The sequence below is a fragment of the Lagenorhynchus albirostris genome, chromosome 17 (genome assembly GCF_949774975.1).
Source record: "Lagenorhynchus albirostris chromosome 17, mLagAlb1.1, whole genome shotgun sequence".
In the NCBI taxonomy this organism is placed as follows: Eukaryota; Metazoa; Chordata; class Mammalia; order Artiodactyla; family Delphinidae; genus Lagenorhynchus; species Lagenorhynchus albirostris.
In genome coordinates this window covers 37,333,186-37,356,856 of record NC_083111.1, presented here as the reverse complement: position 1 = coordinate 37,356,856, position 23,671 = coordinate 37,333,186, and the positions used below count along the sequence as shown (strand labels likewise).

At 36.4% G+C, this 23,671-nt stretch overlaps 1 protein-coding gene and 1 pseudogene across 1 annotated transcript in view; both read right to left on the bottom strand.

Moving 5' to 3' along the window:
* Positions 1–23,671, bottom strand: part of SLC26A7 (solute carrier family 26 member 7) — a 179,788-nt gene that overhangs the window by 39,305 nt on the left and 116,812 nt on the right. Inside the window, exons 8-12 of the mRNA XM_060127623.1 lie at positions 22,548–22,661; positions 14,547–14,624; positions 13,268–13,363; positions 5,386–5,492; positions 4,336–4,402 (exon numbers count right to left, since the gene is read on the bottom strand). Coding sequence (XP_059983606.1) covers positions 4,336–4,402; positions 5,386–5,492; positions 13,268–13,363; positions 14,547–14,624; positions 22,548–22,661 — 462 coding nt within the window. The remainder of the gene's footprint in view (positions 1–4,335; positions 4,403–5,385; positions 5,493–13,267; positions 13,364–14,546; positions 14,625–22,547; positions 22,662–23,671) is intronic.
* Positions 64–4,075, bottom strand: LOC132508395 (serine/threonine-protein phosphatase PP1-gamma catalytic subunit B-like; annotated as a pseudogene).

Below are 23,671 nucleotides of genomic sequence, written 5' to 3'. Positions count from 1 at the left end.
TTTGACTTATAAGCCTCAATTTCACCACAGAATAAAGAATGTAGGGAAAGAAAGCATAATTGGTCACTCATATAGAACAGTATTATTTCTATAATTTGAAGCTTTCTGAATGGACGGGTTCAAGCCTGATATAACTGTAAAAAGATTACTTAGTGAAAAGACTATATGGAAATCATACAAAATGTTATTAACTTTAATCAATAGCTTAAACAGCTCTATGTTACTAATTGGTATTCAAACTCAAAAACCTGTTTTTGAATCCCCATGAAGGCAGCAGGGGTACACAACCATGCCACCTTGTACTTAGGGGAGTGTCAATACATATTTCAACAGAAACTTTGGCTTTAGGAAAGAGTCATAATGGCTTTATAATGTCAAATAATGGCTTTAATTGTCATTTTAAGTATACCACAGGGGAAAGTGTGATTTAATTAAATATATATACCAGTGATGCTGGTAAGGTTGAAAGTTACTCCTAATTTTGATAGCTATAAAAACTAGTTTGTGGGCTTTCCTGGTGGCGCAGTGGTTGAGAGTCCGCCTGCCGATGCAGGGGACACGGGTTCGTGCCCCGATCCGGGAAGATCCCACATGCTGTGGAGCGGCTGGGCCCGTGAGCCATGGCCATTGAGCCTGCGAGTCCGGAGCCTGTGCTCCGCAACGGGAGAGGCCACAACACAACAGTGAGAGGCCCATGTACCGCAAAAAAAAAAAAAAAAAAAAAAACTAGTTTGTACATGACAAGACAATGAGAGAAAAACAAGCAATTCCTTTGAAACAAACAAACAAACAAAAAATTTCATAGTGTTTTGTATCCAACAGTATGCATTTTATGACAATAATGTACAGATTGAGCACACTAGGTCTCTATATCCTAAAGAAAATGAGCATTTACATTATTCATGGGCAGTACTGAATTTTAAAAAAAAGATCAACTATACACTCACCCCTTACACAGGATAAACTGTCCTGGGCTGTATAGCTTTAGCACCATCACTAAAGTTGTTTGTAAAAGCTGACCAATATACATTTCAGTTTTAAAAATGAAGGATATAGAGTATATGTTACAAGTCTCAAGTAGGCAGTGTCAAAATGACATCTATTTCTTTGCCTGCTTTGTGATCATACCCCTTGGAGGTGTTATGGGTCTCATGGTATTTGGTTTCTTTTTCTCTGCAGGATTTAAAATCTGAAAAGAACACATTAGTGTTTCATCCACACTCATCATGGCACCTGCATTGTCAAACCCTCCACAACAACTGCGTGCAGAAAACAGAGTGACCAATTGTCTCTTTGCAAAAAATTTATATCCGTCTTCAACCACCTGATAGGCTCTACATATAAGATCCAAATCATACTTATGGAGAAATTTTGCAACCACTTCTGCACCAAATGTGAAGGACACGCCTCTGTCATTTTCAACCCAGCCTAAGACATCTTTATCAGGGTCAGACCACAAAAGAAGACCTTGATCTGGTACATCAATTGGTTGAATAATTCACTGAATCTGCTCCATAGACTGAAGATCCTGGTGATAAACCTCCATGACAGCAGAATATTTTCTCATCCATGATGGCTGCTATCGGTAAACAGTTAAAGCAGTTTGTGAAAGTTTTCCATAGTTTAATGTTGTATCTTCTTTTACATTCATCATAAAATCCATAAATTCTATTGATGCTGGCATATTCGTGATTTCCTCTGAGAAGAAAAAAATTCTCGGGATATTTGGTTTTGTAAGGCAATAAGAGGCAGATAGTCTCCAATGACTGCTATCCCCTGTCCACATAGTCCCCAAAAAACAGGTAATTGTTTTCTGGCGGGAAAACACCATACTCAAAAAGTCAAAGCAAATAATACTACTGCCCATGGATATCACCACATATTTTGAGTGGTGCTTCAAGTTCCAGTAGAATAGGCTGACTTTGGAAGATCTCTCCGAACTTTAAGCAAAGTCCTCTGATTTCGTTCTCCTGTAGCTGGACATTCTTACCAGGCTTGGACACTCTCACTTCCAGCAGCCATTGGATGATGCTGTCGATGTTTAGTTTATATCTTCCATTACGTTCCCACCGCCGACCCTCCCGCAGCGGCAACAACTACGGTAGCACCTTGGGATTCATGCCTCTTTTCCCACACCACCAGCACAGACAGGGTGGTGGCAGCGGTGGCAGGGGCTCCCTGTTTCCTCCTTCTCTCCCCACTGGAACCACGAGAGCTAACATAGGTAAATTTTTAAGCTAGATAATGTCAAAAAGTTTCTATAGCTACACAACTGTTTAAACTCTAGAAAGTTAGAAGATTTGCTGAAAATAAACAATTCAAGAAAACAAAAACGCTTAAGTTACCAAATTAACTTTTTTTTTTTTGCTGTACACGGGCCTCTCACTGTTGTGGCCTCTTCCCTTGCAGAGCACAGGCTGCGGACGCGCAGGCTCAGCGGCCATGGTTCATGGGCCTAGCCACTCAGCGGCATGTGGGATTTTCCCGGACCGGGGCACGAACCCGTGTCCCCAGCATAGGCAGGCGGACTCTCAACCACTGCGCCACCAGGGAAGCCCTACCAAATTAACTTTTAATCAAGAGGAAATCTCTTATAAGCCAAAAATAAAACAATTATTTGGCCTGTCAGGTTTAGTTATGACAAAGACCCACATCTTAAATGGACTCACTAATCACACCACATGTTTGTGCCAATATGCTTTAAGATAATATACTTTTTAAAGCTAGGTATTTATTAAGGAACAGAGACTCAAATGGGGCAAGAAAAGAAATTCTCAATAGAGTTGAATTCACTGAGTGGGGAGGGGTCTTCCAAATTGAGAGTGAGTGTTTCATGTGAAGAAGGGGTGGGAGCGTGCATAAACAGAAGGGAGGAGTGACAGATCACCACTACTCTTGAAGTTAGCTAAAAGTTCCACCTAAGATTTCATATTCAAATCTTTCTCTATCTTACTGTTTTCCCTCTTAGTTTTGGTACAAAACATTAAATAACTAGTGAGGTGTAATATTCTAATAAAATTAAGATTTCCATGTGACACAGTTATTATTCAGGTAGGTGGCTAGACTAGAACAAATCAAGTTTTAAAGACATGGAGAAATTTCAGCACTTTCATCTTCCTGCAAATCCCCTCATTCACTTCCTCACATATTTAGCTTGAGAAGAAGGTATGAATTAGGTAGAATTTATTAACCAGTGATCTTTAAACTGAGAATTCTGTTTCAAAGCTAAGAATGTCAAGGCTACGGTATATGGCTGTACGTGTGGGGTGGATACACTGAGGACTTTAGAGGCCTGAGTCAGTCTGGGACTTTGCATAAGCATTAAATTCCCATGGAAAATTTAAAGGAAGAAAAGAAAGGGATAGGAAAGGAAAGTAGCATTGGTGGAAAATTTGAGCCTGGGACACCTTCAAAGTCTTTGAACTCCAATAGCTTTCTATGAAGCAAATCTTTCCGTACTTGTTAAAAAACACAAGCCATTTCCCTAGGTGTCACAGAAGGACTCCTGCTGCTACTTTCTACTTCCAGTCTACTCAGAAATACCCTGACACTGATCCTTCTGATAGGAGGCTAGTTCTCTCTGTTCTGAGGGCAATCATGGGGTACTAAAACAAGTAAAAATGAAAAATAAAGAAAAAAAAAAAGGTTAGTGAAACATTACAAAGCAGGTTCAAAGTAAGGCCAATTTTTTTAATTGACAAAAATTCAAGTTGACATTTTCTTTCTTCACTTTAAACTTGTTTGGGTCATCCTTCAGAACAAGAAGCTAGAACTCAAACATAATTGGCCTGCCTAAACATGGATTGAATGAGACAATTTATATGTTGTTTCCTTAAAAAGGTGTCCACTGTGCAAGAAACAAATCCTGGTGGCATCAATTACCCTCTGCTAATAAAACAGAGAGTCACTGATTGTGTTAACAAATACCATGACCCCACTTTGCTTTATTCCCTTCCCTATTCCCTATCTTCCTCCATCATTTTATTTGGAATAGACTATTAGTTTAGTTTGACTGTTTTATGTCAACTTAATAATGGAAAAGAGGTTTCCAAATAACTGAACTAGTCTGGGCCATGATTATTCTGTGAACTTTACATCTATGAACCATGCTATCCTCTTATCTGCATGCTGATACAAGCTTTCTGTTGTTGTTCTATTGATTTGTTGTATGTTGATTGCTATATATATGGTGGTTACACATGCCACTGAAAGTTCAAACTAATCAACAATAGAATTATCATTTTTAAAGTAGTAATTTATCTGCTTATGATACCTTGAAACTATCTGACCTACAAAAATTATTAATTGCACGAAGGAAAAGGAAACTAAACTTACATCATCCATTTCTGTCTTCACTTTAAATTCCATTTCTTTCATATTTTTTATACTCAGAGTCTTTGCTCTAGAATTAAGGCAGATATAAAATACAATGTCATTTCCAAATTACTACATCAACCATGAAGAAATAAAAAGGATAAGCCATTTTATTTTAACAATTAGAACATATTTAGAATGGTTTAGATGCTATATCCCATTTGTTCATAAGACACTGGTAAATGTGTGTCTCTCTGGGATCCTCAGAAACAGAGACATCTAAATAGAGATTTTAGAATGTAATTTATCTCACCTGGGCTCCCAGCTACCATATCTTCAAGCTAAAGAGGTGGATTGATAAAGAAGAGCAATAAGGGAGAAGGCTAGAAAGTATACGGTGTTTAAGAAAATCTTGTTTTAGGGTAAAGGAAGTAAAGAGGGAATCAATGGCAAGATTGGACCACATAACAATGAATCTATATATAGAAACTTCATAAAGATAGAATCTATAGAGGTAAAACTTAAATTTTTAAGAATATATTATTTCACAAAGAATTTCAAGGGAAGGATGAGAAGTGAGTAGAAGCATTATCGGATGATGAACATTGGGAAACAGAAAAAGAATTGATCAAAATATGGAATGGTTTATAGATGTGCCGTAAAAAACAAAAAGAATGTGTTCATTAATAAATTATCTAGAAAAAAGTAGCTAGATTAATAAAGCTTCTGAAAAATTAAATTTTTTGAGGTTATTTAACTTTTCAAATGATTACATTGTTATATGGTTTGTGTCTCATTAAATACTATATCCATTCACTTAAAAAAATAGCTCTGTGATGCACTGTATAGGTGTGGGGTTAATTTGTTTACTTTAATAGATTTTATATATTCTATTTTATAGTTCTGACTGGTCCTCATTAAGACCAGTGCTGTTATATATCACATGTAGATAAAAACTTCTATATAAATAAAACATGAGAGTAATACTATCTATTCCACAGAAATAAAAGTAACTGGCAACAGTATATTTGCTGCTGTGTCAGAATAAACAGCATTTAAATAAGATCTTACCTTGGGAAACGACCAATCACAATAGCTATGGTACACACAACACCAAACAGCAGCCCCACATTGGCAGCAAAGCATATTGTAAATATATATGTACTGACCCATATGCCCTGAAAAACAAACAGGAAACAAGATATGGGTCCTTTGTATTCTCATCTTTCTCGTTATTGCTAAATTCCTCACAATCTTGTTCTCTACCATTCCTGTGATGAAATCTCTCAGCAAGAATATATTACTCAAGGAGTGGTAAACAGAAGCCCAGGAACACAGAAACAAACCCAGGCCCCAGCGGACTCCCAGTGACAGAGGTTAAGGGAAAGGCAAAGGGAAAAGGCACATTCTTTTTACATAGATGCTGCCAACCCTTATTTCAATCCCCAAAAACTTTCTATTTAAGATCTGTAAATAGTTGGCTGATGTGCTTGCTTCAAAAGCATTCCATAATTACCTACTGTTTTCTCATTTGGTGTAATAATATTACAAACAAGTGTTTGTAGATTTTTGGTCATTCTCAGTAATATTCTGTTTTCTGGGATTGCTATAAAGAGAACTAAGATAGCTTATTACTATTGATACGTAGGACTCTCAAAGCCTATTGTTAAAATGATTGACTCTAACAGCACAACCAAAGCCACTTTTAGACCAACCACTATAAAAATAGTTATACTTTTATTTGCAAGGGGTCACTTCTTGTGAAACTGTGAAAGCTAAAAACTCAAGGCCAACTTAGTTCTTGGGAATATTTCAAAAGATTGCAAGAAAATTCTATTTCTCCTTCAATTGGGATTCCAACAATATTGCAGTTTTGTCTACCACCTGAAATTACAATTTGCAACAGGATACTGTATTATATTGGCAATTCGAAGTTTATTTCTGACAAAAATAGCTTTAAAAGGAAAATAATTTGTGAAATCCAGAAAGTTATATTTTCTAAACACAAAATTCTGCATTTGGCAAATAGTAGACCAACAAAATTTTCAAACTCTCTCTTTTCTCCCAAATTACCTTCATTACTTTATGCAAGTAATTCTAAGTTGATTTCTTTCTGTCCCAATAGCTGTATTACCATTTTAAACAACATAATTCAATTCCATATGCTAATGAAAGATAAATTTCTCTATAATCTGAAAACAGCACAGATTCTTGGAGGGGTATAGGTTTCTTTTTTCCAGACAAGTTTGAAACAAATGTTTCTAAAAGGTATTTTTTAACTTGAAATTTTTTACTTCTCCTTTATCTGTATTATTTATCTACACTGAGCTTGAGTGGTTCTTAATGTTGAGCTATTTTCAAAAGCTAAGCTCTTGGAAGCAAATGGACAGATTTTTATCTGTAAAATTCCTTTTTGATATAGAAGAAACAAACATTTGGGAATAAACGAGAAACTATATTTTAAGTGTTGTCATGTTAAGATCCATCACCTACAAACGTAATGCTGTTAACACTTATTATTACACCATCCTGTCATCTAATAGGTTAGACACTGAGATATTTTTCCTCTATTCAGGTGAATGGAGAGTCATTTGAATCTTCTATTTGTACACAGTGTGTCTTTTCCTTCCCAACTTATTGCACCAAACTTGATTGTGTACAAAATAAGGCTGCAAATTTTTGATCATTACTTCAACTTGCCATGATTGCTCTGTTTCTCACTCATCCCCTAATGCTTACTGAACCTGCCTGGGTGTGGCAGAATAAGACCTCACCAAAAGCTTTATAAGTCCTGTTCCTCCTGGCCAACCTCCATGATTCAATATAGCATGGGGAACTGAGGATCCTGGTCCCTGCCGTTTAAAAAAACACAGAGCCTGGATGCCATGATTCATCAGAGCGACCAAAAATGTTGGTACCATCTGGTTCTATTTTTAAAGTGAATTTACTCTCCCACAATATCACCTATTGTAAGCTGGGCTTATAATGCTTAGTTATTTTCCAGGGCTACATTTATAACTTTGAAAAAAATATCAAATAGAAATTAGTAACATAGACAAGTAAATAGTTCCACTGGTTAGAATAAGTCCCAACACTATTCTGTAACAATTCCTATTAAAATCCAAATCCTAGATGTCATAGCTATAAGGAATTGGGTTCTTGAAACCCTTTTTTTTTTTTGAAACCCTATTTTTTTGCATTATGCATTCTTACTTGATCTCCTCCCTATTTGGCACTCACAGCCCCTAAATATAAGATAACCCCAAAGTTGGCCTCAAGTAGGGAACACATAAACTCTTCCTTTTATAGAAAATGTATCGGTGTAAAACACAGTTCAGCAGATACTCAATCACTTCACTTCTCTGCTCCATCTGTTACGCTGTTTTGGTGATTGATCCATATTATTAAATTTCTGTAGGTCTTAATTCTATCTCTACTGTTCAGTTACTCAAACTCAGTTCTAAGTCCATCAGTAAGGCTTCCATTTTGGATCCCTATTCCCTCATTATCTCAAAGAGGGTTTTGATCTACAACTCAAAGTAGAATTATTATTAAACTGTAAAAAGTTTAAAGAAATAAAAATTTCTAATTTTTCTTTTATTTTAGCATCTTTATTGGAGTATAATTGCTTTACAATGTTGTGTTAGTTTCTGCTTTATAACAAAGTGAATCAGCTATACATATACATATATCCCCATATCTCCTCCCTCTTGCCTCTCCCTCCCACCCTCCCTATCCCACCCCTCTAGGTGGTCACAAAGCACCAAGCTGATCTCCCTGTGCTATGCGGCTGCTTCCCACTAGCTACCTATTCTACATTTGGTAGTGTATATATGTCCATGGCATTCTCTCACTTCGTCCCAGCTTACCCTTCCCCCCACCCTGTGTCCTAAAGCCCATTCTCTACATCTGCGTCTTTATCCTATCCTGCTCCTGGTTCTTCAGAACCTTTTTTTTTTTTTGATTCCATATATATGCATTAGCATGCGGTATTTGTTTTTCTCTTTCTGACTTACTTCACTCTGTATGACAAACTCTAGGTCCATCCACCTCATTATAAAAAACTCAATTTCGTTTCTTTTTATGGCTGAGTAATAGTCCATTGTGTATATGTGCCACATTTTCTTTCTCCATTCATCTGTGATGACTACTTACATGTTTTCTTAAACTTTCAACCTTCAAATTGCTTTACACATACATACATTTTTGGTAACTTTGCTTCATATTTAGGTATATTCTAACTATTGAGTTATCTGGACATATTCTGTCTACTGGGTGATCTAGCATATATCCACAAAAGTCTGTGCAATATTATCACTACAAATGCTTTGCCCAGATCATATTCCAATAACCCATGGCCTCTCACTGTTGAATTCCTTAACAACTAGAGATACCTGTCCACTTCAACCACAGGAGGCCATTGTCAAGCTAAACCCAACATCGCATTTAATTATCATGTACCTGCTATATCCGTGTCACCTTTCTCAACATTATTTTCTTCCCAAACTATACTCCCTACTTACTCCAGGTTTTCACCTATTACCTCTATGTAGGAGATTACAAATTATGAGCCATTAAAGCAGTTTCAAACAGTCTACCAAATACCTTCAAACTCAGTGTGTCCAAATGCAAACTCATTAACTTCATCCCCCAAGCCTTCTTCTACTGTCCTCTTTCAGTTATAACACTAATATTCTTCAAGACACTACAATCAGAAACCTTGGAATAATATTTTACTATTTCTCCTTTTTCATCTACTTGTCCAATCATTTCCAAGTCCTATCAATTATTAATAAAAAATATCTCAAATTATACCCTCTTCTCAATTCACTGATAATGTCCTAGTTCATACTTTGCTATTGTTCCCTTAAACTGTTCTAACAACCTCCTACTTAACTATCTGCTTTTGTTATCAGCATTGTAATCCATTTGCCATACTGCTGCCAGAATAACTTTTCTAAGTATAGATTTGGACATCAGATTTAGATAGTGTATTAAAATCATTTTTACTTTACTCCCCTCTATTAAACTCCACCCAAAGCAATATAAAAATGAATATATATGGAGGAAAATTCAGCTTTGATGAAACAAGAACATAGTCACAACTCCTAACTATAAAATACAATGTAGAGTTGCAAAATTTATAAGATATCAAGGACATTGGAAGCCAACAAATTTATCCTCAAAGTTTAATCAATTATAGATTTCTCCATGAATGTCACAATTTTAAAAATTCTATACAATAATCTTCTGATAAGAGCTTTAAGTTCTAGGGGCAATAGTGGACCACCAGAGAAGAAGGAAAGGTACCCGTATGGTATCTATTTGATACTATATACAGAAGAGCAGTAAGATAAAATGCCAATTGTATCACTTACAACCTAGCTTCCTAACCAAAGGAGACTGACAGAGATGAAACAAGGTGAAGAAGGTAGAGGAGACAGCTAGTAAAAGATCATCAGAGAGCCTGTGATTTGTGAGGCTTTATTTCAACTAGGGACAAATCTTCAGATGACATAGTTAAATCAGAGTCATGAGATGCTCCACTTCACTTCCTACCTTCTGCCCTCCCCACATTATTTTTCAGCAAATAGCTATGTCCACTAAAGATGCATCATAATCATAAAGGAATAATCAAGGAAGCTATTTATAAAAATGGGAAAAAGAAATAAAGTAACAAAATAGAGACAGAGGATAAGTTTAGGCAATAAAATCTCAGGAAAACTCCCTCAAAAATAGATATGAAGAGTCAAAGAAGAAAAACTGGGAAAGAAATTGGATGGAAACAAAAATATTACAGAGATAAAAGCCATATTTAAAATTTACTAAATAGGATAATCACAATAAGAAATACATAATCAGAGATACAGTGAATAGTCCAGAGAAACCATATGCACACACACACACACACACACACACACACACACACACACACATGCACACCCCAAAATAACCACGGGAAAATGTATAGATTTTAAGAAACAAAGTAAATTAAAAATATATAACTCATTAAGAGAACAGGACATATATATTTGAAAAAATATTCAAAGACATATTAGAAGAAAAATTTTGTATGTAATTCTTGATTCCGAGATCACAAGGATATGTCACTCTCTTAGAAATTTGATACTAACTGTTCAACCACAAGAAATATTCTGACAATATTACCAAACTTTATGAGCAAGAAAGAAACTCACTGAGCATCCATTTAGAAAAATAAGCTCACATTAAATAGTAAAATATTATGTTGACCTGTGATTTCTCTGCCTTATCCCTCAATGTCTGAAGATAATTCAAGCTTAAAAAGCCTGGGGGAAAGCATTTTAGACTCAGCCAAAAACTTCCTTCTAGTATAAAAAGAAAACATGGTTTCACCATGAAGTAGTTCTGGAAATATAAAACACATGAGCCCTTCTTGGAAAACTGCTTTGTGATAACATACAAAATACAACTAGAGGAACTGAAAGAAATAACTCAGGAATGTGAAACTGTATTTTTTTAAAGACTAAAGGTAACTACCAAATGCATTTAAATAAGCTTCCATGTTCTATAATTCAATGAATGACATCATTTTCCTCCAGTGATGTTCCTAACTGAAAACTTAGGAGCCACTTCAGACTGATGCACTTCATGTGATGAATTGGTGATGAGGGATAACTAATGAAACCTCTTTAGTATTTTTCAACTCTATTCCTTCCTCTTGAATCTCAAGTGTTAGTTGTGGTCCAGGTCTTCCTGATTTATTTGCCTGAATTATTAAAGAAGTGCTTCCAATTGTTGTATACTTCATCAGATCGATCCATCTTCCTCAAATTACTCATATGACCTTTCTAATACATAAATCTTATTCCTATTTCTCCTTTCAGTGATGCCGCACTGCCTTCATGATGAAGTCTAATCTTTGCAGGATGTAAGCAGCTCTCTCAGTCCAACCCTTTCTTAACTTTTCCAACCCCATCTGTTACTACTCTCACCTTCATGCTATATGTTCTATCCATCATTTCTTGGAAAAAGCCTTCCCTGACACCTCTCCCCTTCCATTATGGTAATGTGCTCCCCCTTACATGATTAATGAGTTCCTTAGAAATATCTTTATCATGGGGTTTTCAGGAGCTTGTTAAATAAGTTTATATCTTCTCATTTTTCTGTTTCCATGTGCCACCTCACATATATCACCTTAAAAAAGTCATTATCCTCCAACAGCCTAGTTAATTTTGGTCTCTTGGACTGCCTACAAAATACTGTTCCTTCAAGTCTCAGTTCATATTTCAGCTCTGCTCTAAGTCTTCTGTATTAACCTAGTACAAATTAAATGTTCCAGCCTCTATTTTTCTCCAGTACTAAGTTTTTTCTTTTGCTTCCAGGTCATATTGTATCTTGCGTCATATAATAGTTACTATTTCTGTGCCTGCATCCTGCACAAATATTAGTGTCTAAAGAAGGTAAGTATTTCTTTATTCATCTCTGAATTCCACATGGCACCCACTATTGTACCTTGGTAGAAGCTCAGTAATATTGAGACTTAAGAGGAATATTATCTTTTTTTAACATCTTTATTGGAGTATAATTGCTTTACAATGTTGTGTTAGTTTCTGCTGTATAACAAAGTGAATCAGCTATATGTATACATATATCTCCCCATATCCCCTCCCTCTTGCGCCTCCCTCCCACCCTCCCTATCCCACCCCTCTAGGTGGTCACAAAGCACAGAGATGATCTCTCTGTGTTATGCAGCTGCTTCCCACTATCTATTTTACATTTGGTAGTGTATATATGTCAATGTTACTCTCTCACTTCATTCCAGCTTATGCTTCCCCCTCCCCGTGTCCTCAAGTCCATTCTCTATGTCTGCATCTTTATTCCTGTCCTGTCCCTAGGTTCATCAAAACCTTTTCTTCTTTTTTTTTTTTTAGATTCCATATATATGTGTTATCATACAGTATTTGTTTTTCTCTTTCCGACTTACTTCACTCTGTATGACAGACTCTAGGTCCATCCACCTCAATACAAATAACTCAATTTCATTTCTTTTTATGGATGAGTAATATTCCATTGTATATATGTGTCACATCTTCTTTATCCATTCATCTGTTAATGGACATTTAGGTTGCTTCCATGTCCTGGCTATTGTAAATAGTGCCGCAATGAACATTGTGGTACATGACTCTTTTTAAGAGGAGTATTATTAAAGTACTTGCCAGCATAAGTAATCCCCCAAAGTGTCTCAGATCAAAGGCCCTGAAGGAGGGAGAATACATAAATAATTGCATTTCAATATGGTGAAAGCCATAATAAAGCTAAACAGAGGCTACTCATGAAATAATTCACCCATATAGGAGAGGGAGAAAATTTTGGATGTTCTTGCATAGATACATTTCTCTAGAACAAGTATATTAAACATTTATGTTAGTAAAATTCATATTTTATCATTGTTCAATATAATTTAATCTGTTCCTAGCAATATCCCATTAACATAATGCTCCTCTCAATGTAACACATTTAAAAAACAATTCATGAGACTCTTTGTATTTAGAATGAATATGGTTACTATTAATATGTTTACCCTATATTAATGCAGCATACATTTCTTAGCAATTAATGCTGGCTTTTCATGTATGTTATAAATAGTCATATTTCTACTAGCTATTCTTTGATGAACTTCACTTCCAGAATCAATTCATAATGGAAACTGGGAATCCCCAAACCACTCAAGTTAGCTAGCATTTCTTTAAAAGTTCTTAAACACATCAATCAAAATTTGACAGAATTCCATTTCTGTTTCTTATAAAGATTTTTTACATTTTAATATTTTTATTGAGTTTGAAAAAAGATAGCTTGTAAAATGTAAGTCTCAAATGGCTAAAACTATTTTTTGCAAATGGAACTATTAAAGCTTATTTTGTAACATGTGTTTAAGCCAAAGATAGTAATTTTAGATCAAATTTCTACTTACCCAATCAATTTTATCCACATTCCAATATTTTTTTAAATCCCGAAACTGTATTAGCATTCCCTTCAGTCCCACGACAATAATACTTGCAAGAACACACTACAAATAAGAAATAAGTTGATGAAGATGCAAGATAAAGATTTTAATCTAAATTTAAAAGAATCATTGTATTTTTATGTCTTTGTCTTTGAAGTACTTACTAAAGGAAAGAAATAACCATTTAGAAGACTGAAGTAATATTCATTTTGTTTAGAACTAACCTATTATTGTACTTTAGGAATATAATAGCAATTCTAGAAAATCACAGGGTACATGTTATGGCATTCTAAAAAAAAGGAAGAAAGGAAAAGAAAAGTAGTGAATTATAAGGGTGAATGTTATAAGGCTGAATGTCCTCTTAACTTTATAATAATTATTCACTGCCATTTGTTTGAAATCTGTTTGTTGCAAAAATTAAATATTTATATAATGTATTTCTTTATAATTGTCTTGAGTATCAGTTTTCTGGTTTCACCTGAATATATTTATAACTCTCTTGAAAAGTGAACTTGGTTATTGGGCGATCCTCTCGTGAAAGTGATTTATTCTTATTACATGAAAGAAGAATTAGAACAAGAAAGGACTGACACCGTCTCTGGATCTCTGAAGACCAGGATCTTACTCACATCACTTTAGTGCCCCAGGTTTCTGAAAAGCAAGGTAAATACGTGTACTAATACTCTGAGTCACTTTGTATAACCATGCATCAAGGGTGGCAAGATGCATTTTGTTGCCTACTCTCTTGCCCAGTATGTATTTTCTAAGAGTACAAATTTTATAAAATTCTTCCAAAGTCTACTTCTTATAACAGACTTCCCTGGTGGTCCAGTAGTTAAAACTCTGTGCTTCCACTGCAGGGGGTGCAGGTTCAATCCCTGGTCAGTAAACTAAGGTCCAGCATGCCACATGGCACAGCCAAAAAAAAAAAGAATAAAAGAATGTCATGTACATCTTATAACAGAGATTGCCTAGTTCCACCTTCCAAATGAATACAGAATAAATCTAATTCCACGATGTCATTTTTATACAAAAGCCTAAGAATTAGAAAACAGCCATAGTACTCTCCCATACCTTCCCCATCAAATGTGGACTCTTTCTACCTTTCCTCCATTCAGCCATTACTTATGTCACATAAGGTTTCAGATTTAGGATCATTGAGGTTGTTCTTCAAAGAAATTTTTAAAATACAATGATTCTCATTAAAAGTAAAGTTAAAAAGTAAATAATAAAAAGCACTACTTACCATGGGCAGCCAGTAAAGCAAGGGTCCTATTGCATAGATGACTATCAGGATGAAAATGCAAGATATTAGACAAGCCACCTGTAAAATACAAGACAGACAAAAAAGAAAGCTTGAACTTTCTTATTATTCCAAAGTTATAGAGGGAAAAAGATAATTCTTTGTTCTTCTTGATAAGAAGAAACAAAATGTTGGCACATGATTGTTAAATTAAATAGACTGTCATCTATATTTTGTAGCTGAAGGAACCCAAATGTGACAGCTGACAAACTGGTACAATCAAATTAAGTCAGCAATGACAAAAAAAGCAATTCTAAACAAAGAAATAGGACACCATCAACTTTTATCACACATCACAGCATGGCTTTTTTGTTTGTTTGTCTGTTTAATAGTGAAAATGACATTTCAGCTAAAAGTCCTTTAGCCTATAGTTGTTCAGCCTGGCCCCCCTTCTCCTAGTTGTTTCCTAGTTGTTTGGGTAATAACTGAATATGCAGCTTAGGGTTTTTCTGTGCTGATGACAAATTTCCACAGAAGCCTTTACTCTCTTTGTTGGAGTCCTTTGTTAATATGAAACAGTTATATGGGATTAAGGAAGCAGTCTCTGCAGTGAAACAGACTTAATTTTATTAATCCTGAAAAGTCATTAGTATTGTGTTCTAACCAACTCAACTTGCTGACAAAAGGTAATTCAAAACAGCTCACTCCTAGCTATGCTCCACTTAATGGAGAACAAATTTCACATAAGCAAATGCTCATGTCTTAATAGAAACATTTAGCCAAACTATCAGCCTAACAAGAGGAAAGAGGGCTTTCACAGGACCAAAACGATACCTAAAATATCTTTATGGAAAAATCAAAGGAAATAAAGCCTATTAGAGTGGCTAAAAATAAATATATAAACAAATAATCAATAGCAAGGGCTGGCAAGGACTCAGAGCAACTAGAGTTCTCAGACACTACTAGTGGTAATTCAATATGGTACAGCCACTTCAAAACCAGTTTGGCAGCTTCTTATGGAGTTATGTATGACCCAGAAATACCTAAGAGAAAGGAAAACATACACCTATGAAAATACTTACATGTAAATATTTATAGCAGTTTTATTCATAAATACCAAAAACTGTAAATAACTGAATTGTCCACCAATTGGTGAATAGATAAGTTTTGGGACATCCATACAATAGAATACTACTCAACAATAAAAAAGAACAGACTATTGATACATGCAACAGCATGGATGAAACTCAAAACCATTAAACTAAATGAAAGAAGCTTGATACAAGCTCCTTCCATATTTAGTGGAGCTCATCTACATCACTCCCCAGCATATAAAGGGGGAAAAGTCCTTCTGTGGGAAATAAGTCATTAGAGAACTAAAGATTGTCCATAAAAGAAGTTATAGTACACAAAACTGTCACTAGACTGATTATTTAGGAGTAACTGGTGATTTTACATGATAATAATTTTTAAATAACAAAATATTATGCCTGTAACTCCACTAGACTGGAGAGAGCTAGTTGTCAGAAGGCAGATTAAAGGATTCATTCAGATACCCGTGTGACTCAGTATATCCATGTTTATGTGGAAAGAAAAAGACACCAACCGCTAAGGTGCACTTCATATCAAAAGACAATGGCATGAGGAGGACTTTCAAAGATGGTGGAGGATTAAGATGTGGAGATCACCTTCCTCCCCACAAATACATCAAAAATACATCTACATGTGGAACAACTCCTATAGAACACCTACTGAACGCTGGCAGAAGTCCTCAAACTTCCAAAAAGAAGAGAATATCCTCACTTACCTGGGTATGGCAAAAGAAAAAAAAAAAAAAGAGAGACAAAGGAACCAGGATGGGACCTGCACCTCTGGGAGGAAGCTGTGAAGCAGGAAAAGTTTCCACACACTAGGAAGCCCCTTCACTGGCCGGGGAGGGGGAGCTTCAGGGTGTCAGAGGAGAGCACAACAGGGTGTGGAGGGCAAAGTGGAGAGATTCCCACACAGAGGATCGGTGCCAACCAGTGGGAGGGGGCTGGGGCTGAGGCTTGGGCTTTGCAGGCCAGACCCCAGGGAGAGGATTGGTGTTGGCTGCGTGAAGACAGCCTGAAAGGGGCTAGTACACCACAGCTAGCCAGGAGCGAGTCTGGCAAAAAGTCTGGACCTGCTGGAGAGGCAAGAGGCCATTGTTTTGGGGTGCGCAAGGAGAGGGTGTTCCTGCTCTGTGTGCCCACAGACGTCAGAGCACCACCTAAGTGAGCTTGAGAGATGGGCGCAAGCCACGGCTATCATCTCAGACCCAAAGGCAGGCACGGACTGCTACTGTTGCCGCCGCTGCCACCAAGAGTCCTGTGTGCAAGTGCAGGTCACTACCCACACCTTCCTGGGAGCCTGTCAGCACACCACTGCCAGGGCACCATGATCCAGGGCCAACTTCCCTGGGAGAACACATAGCACACCTCAGGCTGTTGCTACTTTACACCGGCCTCTGCCACCGCAGGCATTCCCCACATCACAATTGTGACTAGCGTACCCCTCCCTCTCCTCGGCCTGAGTGAGCAAGAGAGCCCTAATCAGCCTCTGTTTTAACCTTGTCTTGTCTGGGTGGGGAAGAGACACCTGAGGGCAGCCTACATGCAGAGGCAGGGCCAAAACCAAAGCTGAACTGCAGGAGCTGCGCGACAAAAGAAGAGAAAGGGAAATCCCTCTGTGCAGCCTCAGGAGTAGCAGATTACATCCCCACAATTGGCTTGGTAAACCCTGCATCTGTGGCATTCCTGAATAGACAACAAGTGTTCCCAAAATTGAGACTGTGGACGTTGGGGACAACTGTGGACTTGGGGTTTAATTTCTGTGTTTGACTTATTTTTGGTTTTATGTTTATCTTAATTTAGTTTTTAGTGGTTTTTTTCATTTCTGAGTTTGTTTATTGGTTTGGTTGCTCTCTTCCTTTTTTGTTTTTTTCTCTTTTGTGAGTGTGTGTATGTTTCTTTGTGTGATTTGTCTGTTTAGTTTTGCTCTTTAAAAAAAATTAAGCACTTATATAAATACTCAGGAATATAAAACTGGCCAGAAGGAATTTTGGGCTCATGTGATCTAGAAAGTATTCAACATTAAACTGATATCTGGTATAAGGTGGCTTAAGCTTGTTGATCTAATTAATATAGACATGTTTTTAGAGTCATTAATATTAGGCATAATACTTTATTGTACCTAGGAATGAAATAAGACCTTATTACATCTGTTGCAAGGAAAATAACTTGATAGGATGAAACTTTAAATGTAAATGAGATAAGAGCTTTCAGGTAAATGCTATAGGAATAATTATGTTCTGAAAATTATCTAAAATAGTGTCTCCAGATTTTGGTAACTATTACTTGCCACTTGGTTTTCACTAAAAATTAAGGTTTTTAAGAGTTGGGGACTCTAATTTAAATATGTAATTAAAGCTACTAAAAATAAAATCTTTCACTATATAATAGGAAAGTGGGACATATGTTTTGAGTAAAAAGGAGTTTTATGCATGGTCAGACTGAGATTATATTAAACTTAATTGGGTAAATGGATTTTGTTATTAAAAGTAGACCGGTGCAGGACCAGACTTGGCTCCTCTCTGCTAAGAGAACAAGTTTACTTAGAATGCTGCTTTTGATAACATATTGTGCGAACTATCTTGCCCTTAATTGAGCTGTTTTTGTTCTTAAATATTCTATCTGACCAAATGCTTTTTAAGAAAAAACTTTTTGATATTTTGGATGAATTTCCTATCAAATTCTAATTAAATTTCTTTTGACTTCAGCTAGCTTTGGGATGCTTCAGAGGGCCCCAGAGAGTCTTCCTTATTGCATAGGTTTCACCTGTGGTGGAGCGTTGATTGGGATTTTCCCTTTTGAACTAGCCTTGGTCATTCATTCAGCTTTATCTTCGATGGGGCATTGGTTGGGGGTTCTTCCCTTTCGGACTGATGGGGTATTGGTTCGGAATCTTCCTTTTTTGTGGCTGAGGAACAGTGACCCCGAGAGACTGATTTGATAACAGGACTTTTATGTAACAACACCAGGGTATACTTCCCTACTGCATTGGTTTTGCCTGCAGCAAAGCGTTCATTGGGATTTTCTTCCTTTTTGGGGGGCTAGGGAACTGTGACCCTAAGGCACCTCAGAGGAAAATAAATATTTTTTTATATATATATATTTATATATATATTAAACTGACTAGAATTGGTTGGTATGCTAAATTACATAGAAAGCATTGTCAAATGAGCAATAAGCCTCCTCAGATTATATGGTATGAATAAATGTTATTAAAATAGATTTTCTAAAATTTACACAAAGTTTCTGAAATTTGCATATGTTCTGGTATAATACTATACTTATAGTTGTTATCTTAAAATGCTGTATGTCACAACAACTTGGATAAGCTTCTTTGCCAAGAAGAATTCTAATCACATCTTTATCCTTGCCATTTTAAGACTTTTGTCATTCATAGGCAGCTTAGGTGATGATTTGCAAAACTGCTACATCTTCAAGAAGGCTCATAAAAAGGAACTTTTTTTAACAAATATGTTTCTGATAGCCTTTAGATAATACCACTAGACTGAGTAACAAATGACAAATCTGGATGAACTGATTACTTCATCCAGATCAACAGGAATTAATTACATGGGACTGAATGAACTGATGAATATGATTTATAACTATATGACTTTGGGAAATATACTAGCCTTAACCTTTGTTTTCCAGAAAAACCTTTTCTCTTATGTTATGACCTACAACAAGTTGATGAAGTATACCCTTGTAAACAAAGATGAAACATTTATCTTTTTCTCTCTACCTGATCCTGCCTGAATTTGGCTTCTCCAGCTGGCTCTCCTGTGGACTTGATGGTTTATTGTAACTGGATTACAACCAGTTATATTAAGCATTGCTTTTGCTTATTCTTTGTTTCCAAATTGTTTATGCTTTGTGTCTTCCTGCTGCACTATGACTTTGTCAATGTTACTACCTGCATTACTTATATCCTGTCTATTTTATAAGATTGCTGTCTCTTACAGTGTGTAATCAAGCCTCCAACAAAATTGATGATGGCTAAACATCCTGAGGAAATAGATCACATTTATGACTCATATAATAATTGTAATAGTATGATTCTAAGTATGGGAAGAAGCAATAAGGGAAAACATTTCTTGGATCACAATAGACTAGAAAGACAGAGGATTCAGAGAATCTTTAATTATCAACAAGGCCTAATCCAGAAATTAGCACCTGGAGTGGCATATCAACAAGAATTTTTGCCTGATCTGGGATGAGCCTCCCAGTGCTGTGGGACAAAATTTGGTCATGAAATGTCTCCCAAATACTGGCCAAATTCCAGACCAAGAGGAAGATCTGAGAAATTGAATATTTCCATTAGTCTGCCATCTTCTCAGACGCCAATCTTTCTGAATAAAGTCGCTATTCCTTGCCTCAACACCTCGTCTCCCAATTTATTGGCCTGTCGTGCGGTGAGCAGAGCAAGCTTGGACTTGGTAAAAGTATCAGCAAAATTGACTAGTTTTATAATTATCAGATACTTTCATTTTTCATTAATTCTTTTTTTTTTTTTTTTTGTGCGGTACGCGGGCCTCTCACTGCTGTGGCCTCTCCCGTTGTGGAACATAGGCTGCGGACGCGCAGGCTCAGCGGCCATGGCTCACGGGCCCAGCCGCTCCATGGCATGTGGGGTCTTCCCAGACCGGGGCACGAACCCGTGTCCCCTGCATCGGCAGGTGGACTCTCAACCACTGTGCCACCAGGGAAGCCACCCTTGCACTTTTATGTTATGGAGATGGCCTCTTTCCTTAAACTACGTGAACCAACTTCTGCTAGCTTCAAAAGCACTCAGTTTTGGTAACATAAAGGTTTGAATTCTAAGACCTACGTAAAACCTTTTATGGGCTCTAGGAGGAAGTAACAAGATCATATTTGTATTTTAAAAGATATCTTTCTACAGAAATACTAATAGTGTTTCTGAACAAGAAAGAGTCAGTTGGTGAAATAATTGACAAATGCAAGGTGGTTCCCACTGCTATTTTGATTGGCTATTATTAGCCTAAAAGTGGAAGCGTTTTAATTCTTCTAGATTAACTTACTGGGTATAAGTCTAGTACCTAGGAGAGACAGAGCTATTTAAGGGATTGCTTTGTGAAGTGCTGTCACATAGAAAACTGGTTTCACAGCCTATTTAGAACAAAACTTTTAAGACTTGGCTCACCCAGTGCCTTCTTCAAATCATGTCAGTTATCTCCACGTAAACTTAATAGTTTTAATGCCAAAATGACTACCATGGGAAAGCATCCTCGATTTGGGTATGCACAGTAAATCAGATTCCTTCTCTGTGCAATTTAATGGGAATTGTTGAGCAGATTAGCGACAATCTCAACAAGCAGATCAGCATGAAAATACTGTGCTGCCAAGCTTTGTTTCCCTGAACTAGTGTTTTGTTAGGTACCTTTTGTTTCTTCTGAAGTCTGATGAATAGAATACCATGCAGAAATGATGAGAGGAAATCTAACACACTCATCCTTGTAAGAAACTAGGTGGAAACCACTATAGAATCCTAGAATTTTATAGATAGAAGAGTCTCCAGAGTAAGGAATGATACTTGAGTATACTATGTATTAAACATTCAAATTTAGGTTACAAGTATGTGAGAGTTTGCAAAAATGTTTATGCCAATACACATGATGAACTTATGCTTTAAATCACGAACTTTGTAAAAATCAAATTGTCATGTAAAACAATGTTGAATGAGAATTACACATCTTTGATGATGAGTTGTGGCAATAATATGTCAAATTATCATAGATTCAGAATTTGTTGCTGCTTCCCCTCTGCTCCATGGTACGTTCATCAAATTTTATTCGTTAATTTTACGCAATATTTTAATGTTCATTTACCCGTCTTTCTCTGGCCACTTGCCCCCAATGTCAAGAACCATATCCTTTTCAAATTTACTCTTCTACAACCCCTGAAAAGGACTTAATATAAGGTAAACTCCTAATAAAGGTTTAAATTATCACATAAAATGTTTTATAAATTCTCATTCAACTCCAATTTAAAATAAGTGTGAATTGTTTTATAATGGTTAGCTGTTAATGTTAATTTATTAAATTAACATATACATGAATTTTCTTGTATAGAACAGTAGTTAAGAATGCAAGATTTGGAGTAGATCTATCTGGGTTCAAATCCCAGCTCTACCACTTACAAGCTCTGTGACTTGGACAAGTTAGTTTAACCCTCTTTTCCTCAACTTTCTCATGTGGAATCCTAGCATAATAATTACATCTCCTTCATAGAGGTACCTAAAAGATTAAATGAGTTCATTTATATAAAATGTATGACATGCATATAACTTGATATATGCTTCCACCAACACCACCACCATCATCATCATCACAGAAACATCTTTATTACTACCATCGACATCTTATCAGTACCAAGCATAATAACTAGTATATAAAAGGTTCTCAAATGTCAAATTGATTTGAGTTCCTAAAAATACATAATTGTTTCTTTAAACCGAAATGTGCACAGACATCGTATTATTCATTTACATACATGTACATCTCTATAGACAGGAATGTCATTGTCAAGGACTGATTTTTCATACAGTTGTTTTCATTTTATTTAAAGGAAGTGAACAAAAATTTTAAAATTTCAAATTGACTGGTTAGATTAGCAAAAAGTACAATCAGAGACACCACTAGAGGGAGCATTTGTTCAAAGATTGACAACAATAAAGCTGCCATTAATACAGGATTTTTTTGTCTGCTCGTTGAATCATTCAGCTTCTTAAGGATCTTTCCTAAGAAAGAGAAGAGATAGAATTCCTTGATACTAGTTTTAAGAAATTGAAGACGTAAAAATATTCTCAGGATTTTAGAGAGAAGCTCATTCTTCCCACTCTCCAAGGAGAGTAAAAGCTCATCAGTTCTTTTGTCCCTGCTGAAAATAAAGTTACCTGTGTCTTTGCTCCCGTGCTATATAGGACAGCGGTCCTTCCCATGGCAGCAGCACTTGGTATGCAGAAGAAAAATGAAGGAATCACATTGCTGAGGCCATGGGCCAAAAGTTCCTACAGGAATGATAATAGGAGAATATATCATTTCCTAATCACAATCAACTTTTAGAGACCACAGGTAAAACTTGTCATGGAATGAAACTTATTCTGTATTCTATTTATGTTCTCTCCACTGGTCATAATTTAACCATTATTTTAAGAAGAGCTAACATTTACTGAGTGCTTACAATGAGCCAGAAACTGTTCTAAGCACTTCATTGTTTAATCCTTATAACAATAACAACCTTATAGGGAAGTACACGGTATTTATTGTATCGGTTGCCAATTTCTCCTCTTTCAGGACATTAGAATCAAGGTTTTGTTCCCACCACTCCACCAATGACTTCCACAGTGCTAAATCCAATGGTTAATTCCTACCCTACCTGGCCTAAAATTAGCATTTGACACAGTCGCTCACTTCCTCCTCCTTAAAGGCTCCTTCTAGGACCTCTCACCCTCCTGGTTTTCTCCTACCTCCCTGGCCACCACTTCTCAGTCTCCTTTGTGGTTCCTTCTCATCTAACCAATCACAGGTATTGGACCACTTCCCTCTCTAATCTTAGCTACCCAAATACATGTTGACAGCCCCCAAATTTATATCTCTAGCCTAGACCACTCTTCTGAATTTCAGACTGACATAGCCACTCAGCATTTTCATTTGGATGGTTAACAGGTATCTCAAACTTACCTAATCAGTCTATGCTCTATATATTCCCACCCTGGTTCTCCCACATCCTTCCCTGTCTCAAGCTCCAGTTGCTTGGGCCAAAAGCTTTAGAGATAGTCTTGACTACTCCTTTTCCCAAATGGTGTCCACATCCAATGCAGAATTTGTCCCTTTCTCATCTCCTTCACTGATACATCCTGGTCCAAGTCATCAAGTGTCATTTGGATTATTGCAAAAGCCTCCTAATGTTTTCCTGCTTCTGCTGTTGCCAGTAAATAATACGGACAAAAATCCCTGCCCTCACAGACTGGAGTTCTAATGAGGAAATGCTGACAATAAACAAGATGAATATGGAAAG